The 7,757-nt window shown below is 30.6% G+C and overlaps 1 protein-coding gene across 1 annotated transcript; it reads right to left on the reverse strand.

The window, feature by feature from the left end:
- Nucleotides 1–2,973: 2,973 nt before the first annotated feature.
- Nucleotides 2,974–4,889, reverse strand: LOC108340480 (lysine histidine transporter 2). Its single transcript, XM_017577898.2, has 7 exons — nt 4,765–4,889; nt 4,303–4,686; nt 3,818–4,211; nt 3,566–3,671; nt 3,375–3,466; nt 3,193–3,261; nt 2,974–3,096 (listed from the first exon to the last, which is right to left on the reverse strand). Exons 1-7 carry the CDS (start codon nt 4,815–4,817, stop codon nt 2,998–3,000), a joined length of 1,197 nt encoding a protein of 398 aa, XP_017433387.1. The 5' UTR covers nt 4,818–4,889; the 3' UTR covers nt 2,974–2,997.
- Between the last annotated feature and the right edge of the window lie 2,868 nt (nt 4,890–7,757).

Raw genomic sequence — 7,757 nt, forward strand, 5'->3', positions numbered from 1 at the left:
TAATTGTGACTTATCCTATGTTAATATATATATATATATATATATATATATATATATATATTAATAAATGCAAGTAATCAATAACTTTAAATAAACATTTTATGTATTTTGATTCAGAATGTTGTTAACTTATTTCTATGTGCTTATTTTCTAAATGTATTTATATCATTCAAATGTAAGATTGCATAATATTATATCACTACTGAGATGAACTACTATTACATTTTACATAATTTGTTACTGAAATAAATCATTATATATAAAATAATGCACAATCATGTTTTCAACACTTAATCAAATTTTAGGGTGTCACTTTCCACTAGTATTTATCAAAATTCAACTTAAGAAATATTTAGTATCTCCAAACATTATTAGATCGTCCAAATCTTAATAATATTGTTTTTTTAATTTTTTAATATGCATAATGTTTCGGTATATTTTTTTAGGACCGAGAGACTAACCTGCTGACGTGTGTTTCCCGCTTCCAAACTCCGAAATCGCTTGCCTTCTTTCTGCCTAAGCCGCGTGTTCGTCTTCAACTCTCTGCTATAGGCCGATCGATATTGGAACAAACCGATCAGTCTTCTTCTGGGCGAGAGGGGAGGTACATGCAAAAGGTACTCCGACGCTCAAATTAGGCGTGTTGGTGAAGAATTTTTACTCTTAAGAGAATACTCAGTGAAGGACGATCACTGTTTGAGTATTTAAGAGCAAGAAAGAATGAATAAGCCTCAACAAAATTGTGAGAGAGGCGAATTTAGCATAAGAGAAAACGTACCTGGCTTTAGCCCTGCCAACCTATTTATAAGCATCTCATAAATAAAATAACAACAAACTTACTTGAAGATCCGGTTTGTTGTGGCTTTATCTTCAACCAAATATATCAGATACTTTAAAACCTGGATAGCCAAAGCAACCGAGCGGTCATCCTATCCAAATACTTTAGAACCTGGATAGCCGAAGCAACCAAGCAGTCGTCCTATCCAGATACTTTAGAACCTGGATAGCCGAATCAAACCGAGCGGTCATCCTATCCAGATACTTTAGAACCTGGATAGCCGAATCAAACCGAGCGGTCATTCTATCCAGATACTTTAGAACCTGGATAGCCGAATCAAACCGAGCGGTTATCATATCCAGATACTTTAGAACCTAGATAGTGGAATCATCCGAGTGGTCATCCTGTCCAGATACTTTGGAAGCGGGAAACACACGCCAGCACGATAGTCTCGGTCCCAGAAAAATATACCGAAACACATAAGTTTCTTTTATAAAAAAACTATAATATATATATTAAAATTTTCAAATTTCTATAAATACTAAATATGATGGTTTCCCTCTTGATTTCTTTTGGATAAATTTAACATTAATTATTTTTATAAATTTATTTATTAGTATGTTGAGTATCGGATCCACTGAACTATAAAACTACAAATTCAAAACTTTCTTTTAAATAACCATCTCATTTATATTAGAAATATAAACATGTTTCGGTACAATTGTTGGGACCGAGACACGAACCTGATCAATGATGTCTTGACCTTCTCACAATGCAGTTATCCTTATATCTTCCAGTTGCACAAGACTCTTCGGGGAGAATGGAGTGGGTACCTACGAAGGCACTCCTACGCTCAAGTCAGAAAAAGGAATGACTGAACCTTTTTGGTTCAATAATCAAATTAATATTTTCTCCTTTTTTTTTTAATTATCAAAACGTACCTCTTTCCTTTAGGTTTTTCGTATTTATCCTAGAAGTAAGATGAACCGTTTACCTAAAAATCCGGTTAGTTGGATAATCCAGTCACCTGATCGTGATCCTCGTCTTTGATATTTGGTTGGTTAGTTTCGTAACTTGCGCTTTCATGGTTAGACATTTGTAACCGCTTCTTCCTTAGTTTATCCGGGTTAATTGACCCAGTCTGAATAAAGTTGTCCGAGCTTCTGTTGACTCTTAGCTTGACTGGGTTAATTTGACCCATGCTGGTTGTTTGGTTTAAGTAACGGACGGTCGTTATTAAGACGATCGATACTAGGGGCGGCATTGACGAGCGTATGGCATGACGATTGTCTCGCTGGCATTATCTTTTACGATATCCCGATCGTTTTGTCTAGGAGATTGACGATCGTTCGAAAGTGATTGTTTGACTATTCGTTAATACCTGACCTGTTTACTATTGCTAGTCGTTCGGATAAAGATGATCGTTCAGTCGGTCGTTTGGTTTATTGTTGACAACCGCTCGACTTCAGATATTCTACCATACAAAACATTTTAACTTTAAATATAAAAGAAAAAACTCGATGCCAATACCTTGCAAATTAAAACAAAATTTTAAAATTGTGAATCAATAAATTTATTTTCTAATAAGAGAACTACATCATCCTAATTATCTTTTTTTTTATTAATTTTTCATATATTTTCTTAATCGACTTTACATTTGAATTTGATTTCAAAACTCCTTTTTCTTCTTTTAGGTAACTTTACATATTTTTCCTTAATAAATTATGTTGAAATTTTTATTTTTTATTCTTTTACCATGTTGTCATGATTCCTATTACAACGTTAACAATGATAATCTATCCAAAACTTTGTTTTCTCATTTGCACAAATTATTTTAGATACAATATATATATATATATATATATATATATATATATATATATATATATATATATATATATATATATATATATAAACTATTTTATGATATGATGAATTGTAATAGACGAATGAAATAGAAGAGTTCAAAGAATCCTAATAACAAAACATAATACATGTCAATGAAAAAGGAAACATCTAAACCTTTTTTGCAAATTTTGTAATCATTAATGACTATGCTTAGTTATCACTATCCTACAATGAAAGGGACAATAATCTAGGCTAAGTGTTGCCAACTACATAGATTGTTCTAAACAATTCATGAAAAGAACTCGTAGTGCTACGCTGAAATAATGATTTTTCATTCTAACTATTGTCTAATAAATGATGTTCTAAGCAAATCATGAAAAGAACTTGTAGTGCTCAGCTGAAATAATGATTTTTCTTAATGAACCAATTGGAGCTAGTATCACCAACAGAACCCCAAGCACGATGCATGTCTGCAACATAATAAGAAAAGTTTGTATCAATATAAATTACTAAGCACAAGAAGAATATCTAATTAGAAATTTTCACACTAATCTCAGTTCACATACCCAATTCACTATCCAAGATAAGGAAAATCTCTTTGGTTTGTAGAGTTTAAGCCATATGATACACGGTAGCTGTAACAAGAATATATATAATCAATAAATGATCTATATAATTTCCTTGTTAATTAAATAAAATAGAAATAAGAAAAACAGCAAAGAACATCTAATTGCATGCTTTTACTTACAAAGTAAGTTGTTGGGGCAAAGGCAAACCCTCCTAAAAATCCAAGAAGAGAACCAAAGAAGGGGATGCATATACCAATTAACATTGTCAATACTGAAATAGAAAAGGATAGTTATAAAACATCTATGTATTTATTTATTTATAATCATAATAACTCGAACTAAAGATAAAGCTCATAAATATATCACTTACACACAAAGACAGTGCGGGCAACAAAGCGGAGTGTAAAACGAGGACGGAATTTCATTCGCTTCACCAAAAAGGTTTCCATCATATCAAACACGGGCATTGAGAATACCTATTGTTTGCAAATTATAACATTATGGCTTTTTGAATATTTGACATATTATCAATTTAGTTTCTGAAAGAATGATATAACATGGACAATAACATGGACCATAACAAACATGTTAGCTGTTGCAACAAGCCAAGAAGGTTATGTACCTGGTAGCCTCCAATAACATGGACAATAACAAACATGTTAGCTGCTGCAATAAGCCAAGAAGGTTTCTCTAGCGTGATGAGGATATTATCATCGACAGAGTTTCCAAAGATATAGTATCCAATGAAGGCGACAGGAAAGTAGCAGAAGCCAACTCCCAAGTATGCAACTATGACTCCTTTCCACATAGCTATCTTGGAAGGTTTCTCAGGTGTAGAAGGTATTGTTGCTTGGATTTCCAAAACCACATTGTGACCTGCATAAGCGAATGCTACGTCTCCCATAGCAGTCATGAAGTTGAACACGCCATCCGCAGTGCTGTGTGCTTTGTACCCATAGTCCACATTCTCCACGGTGCCCTTCTTAAGGGAAGCCACCCAAGCAATGGTTGAGTAACTTCATGCATGCATTATATAAAAATTAGCAAAAAACACAAAAACAATGTATGTATATTTATTTTACAGTTTGAGAGACTGAGTTTCATTACGCGAGAGACATGACTGCTGCGGCCAAAGACACTGCAGAAATAGAGTTGAAGTTTGGACAGAGAGAGAGAACGAAGTTCACAGAAGCAAAGACCATGATCCAATAGGAGCTTCTGATTTCTTGGCATGAGGGGCAAACAGTTTCATGAAACTTCTTCAGTGAGTTCCCTCCCGTGACCATGTACACAATGCACGTGCCAACCTCGACAAGTAGCTGCAGAGGAACCACGATGTAGAGACCCAGTTTCTCTCCAAAGGCTTTCTGCCCTAGTTCGTGATACCTGTCTAATCTCTCACCAGGCACCATTTCGTGCATCTCAACCATTTGCCATAGGGTGAACAAGGTGATGATCCATGATAGGATGAGAATAACACTCCCTGGACCCCTGTTGATAAGAAGAAATGACGTAAAATTAATTATATCGTTGATGAGAAAGTAGTAAAGTTGAAGAGGATGTACGTACCAGCCCATCATAGACATGGCATAAGGGAGGGTGAGGACACCGGCACCCACCATGGCGGTGAGGTTGTGGAAGGCAGAGTACCACCATTTGGCATTTCGTGAAGCAGTGACCGGAAGCCAAGCATTGATGGCATTGGTATCAGCAGTATCGATCGTCATTTTTTTGTTCACTCCCACCGTCAGTCTGTGACCAACATGAACTCATTTTAACCCACAGTTTCCACAAATCCCGCAAACCACACTTACGTTAGTGGCAGAGACAGTATCTAAACATGTGGCATGGATGCTAGATCAACTTCTTCTACCTACTTTATCGTCCAATGTAGGACTCACTCAAACATCGCAACTCAGTTTTCCATTTTCACACTATTTTCCTTCTCTTATCTTTTCAATTTTACATTTTTTCTTCTTTATCCTACTTACACTATTATTTTACATTCATATTACATATAAATAGCTTCAAATTTATTTTAATATATATATAGTAAAATATAACTTCATTTTTAAAATATTAATTATAAAGATATAATATATATATATATATATATATATATATATATATATATATATATATATATATATATACACACATAAATGGATGATATAAACAGTTTTTAAAGTTTACTTAATTATTCAAAAATAAGAAAACTGTAAACATTAAATGATATCTAGTATATATTATCTAAAACTTCAAATTTAGGGATTTATTGGAAAGACATTATATTTTAGGGTAAATGTTTAACAATCCATTTTTTCAAATTACAACTATAAAATATTATATTAAAGTAAAAATTATAAATAAATGATGTATTATAATAAAATAATATTTTATGTACGTGTGACTGATTATTGAAAAAACATGGGTCTGGAATTATTAGATTTTATTATTCATTTGTGTTACAATGAAAAAAGTTATTTCTACTACACTGACATTATATTTTTATAAGAAAAAGTCCTAGACCGAACAAGTAAAATTTAAATAACTAAATTTGTTTAGAATATGGTATAAATTTACATACTTTTGATTAAATTTTTTATTAAAAATATTTATATATTTAAAATACTTTTTTAATTTTATTTTTATTTAAATATTCTATCATTTATTTTTGTGATCACCGAGATAATATAAATTTAAATATATATAGTCTTTTACTTTTTGAAACAGAAAAATAAATGAAATATTCACTTTTTGATAAGTAAATTCTGATACCATTTTCTTTTTCGTATAAAAATGTCCATAGAAATATTTTTAAATTATTATTTTAATTAAAAATACATTAAAGTTATAATTGTTATTAACATAATTTTAAAATAATAGTTATTTAATTTTTAAATCTTTCTCATTTTCTATAACTTAGTGCAAATTTTCTGAAGGCTTTAAAAGTTTCATTTTTTTATGCAAGAAAGAATGTCTAAGAATATCTAGAAAAGTCATCAACTAAGACTAATGCATAGGAATTTTCATCTATACTTAATTTTATAAAGGTGAAATAAATCCATGTGAATTAATTCAAAAGGTTTATATAAAATACTTTTAAATTTGAAAGAATGTTAATTTCTTTTCCTTTTTGATGTGCAACACAAATTTTGTTAATTTGAAAATTGAGCTTTGATAGACCAATTATAAGATTTTTTAGATAACATTTTTAAGATGAGACATATGAGTACGAGCTGCTGTTCTATGCCATAAACACGTACATTCATGATTTACAATCAAACATGATATATTGGGAAAAAACATGATTTAAATCTACCAGGTAGATGCTATGAGATCTCTTTCCAATCCAAACAATTTTGTCAGAACAATTTTAACTTGTTTTCATAAAGCTGTTCCTTTCCAATTAGTTGCAAAAATAAATAACATGTAATATAAAAGGATTTGGTTAAGTCTAGTTTACTTTTATGAATCAAATTAAAAAAGTTGCCAATTTTAAAGTCAATTATAATCCTAACGAACATAAATTACCTAACATATATTTACATAAACTTTGACTATAACTAACGTATCCATTCCTCATTTTTATTATTGTTGAAGTCTTAAAGTAAAAATAATTTTTTATATTAATTATAAGTTTCGAGTAAACAGACTTTATTTTTTTACGTTTCTGTATGTAAATTAAATTTGTATTATTTAATTTAAGTAAAAGATTTAAGTCAAAAAGGCTACGCAAAAGGAAAGCCTATTTTACGAGGGAAGGGGACTTAAGATTGTATTTAAGAATGTTTGGCCAATGAGGAAAAAGGTTAGACAGAGTGAAAAATAAGATTTTTGCAGCCTTTTCCATTTGTGTGGAGAGAAGAAGGAGACAGGATTTTGTCTCAAATTCATTCAAAATGTCATGTCAAAGAGGCGGTAAAAATTAAAAAGGCTTCTTTTGTCCAACATTACACTTTAGGTCAAAAATTTTACTGAACAATGGGTTTGGCTCAATTGTTTTCGGCTATTTCTTCATGCAAATTTCATAATTTCAACTTACATTTTCATAAATTTTTGGATTTCAAATATATAATCCGAAATATTTTTCTTATATTTTAGATTACGTATTTTAAATATACCGTATAAAATATGAAATATATTTTCAGATTATATAATTTAAAATATAAAATTTATATTTTAAATTATGCATTTTGAAATGCAAAAGTTGTATTTGGATTTTATATTGTGGAAAAGAAGTAAAAAATACATTCTTAAATATGAACTTTACATTAATTATCTAGTTTATTTCTCTTGATTGCACTCTGGGCCAAAAATTATAGGGAACAGATGGTTTTGAGTCATTAGTTTTTTACAAGGAGCAGGGATTTTCCCCCTGCATCCCATGTTTTCTTCCTGCATTTTATACCTTTTAAAATTCTAATTATACTCTTCCTGAAATTAAAAGAAAAGGATAGCGAAAGATTTTGTGTGTTTTAATTATAGTTTTGGATTGTAGATATTTTAGATAGTATAATTTGAAATTTAAAAGTATTAATTTTATATATTTCTGATTGTAC

This window comes from Vigna angularis, chromosome 1 (genome assembly GCF_016808095.1).
Source record: "Vigna angularis cultivar LongXiaoDou No.4 chromosome 1, ASM1680809v1, whole genome shotgun sequence".
In the NCBI taxonomy this organism is placed as follows: Eukaryota; Viridiplantae; Streptophyta; class Magnoliopsida; order Fabales; family Fabaceae; genus Vigna; species Vigna angularis.

What these genes read in the sequence shown, in the direction of transcription:
- LOC108340480 (XM_017577898.2), bottom strand. Translation starts at nt 4,817, where the DNA reads ATGGTGGGTGCCGGTGTCCTCACCCTCCCTTATGCCATGTCTATGATG. An exon ending in ATGTTATTGGAGGCTACCAG is followed by an intron (nt 3,672 to 3,817) that starts GTACATAACCTT and finishes TGCAAACAATAG; the next exon opens with GTATTCTCAATGCCCGTGTT. An exon ending in TTGCCCCAACAACTTACTTT is followed by an intron (nt 3,262 to 3,374) that starts GTAAGTAAAAGC and finishes TTCTTGTTACAG; the next exon opens with CTACCGTGTATCATATGGCT.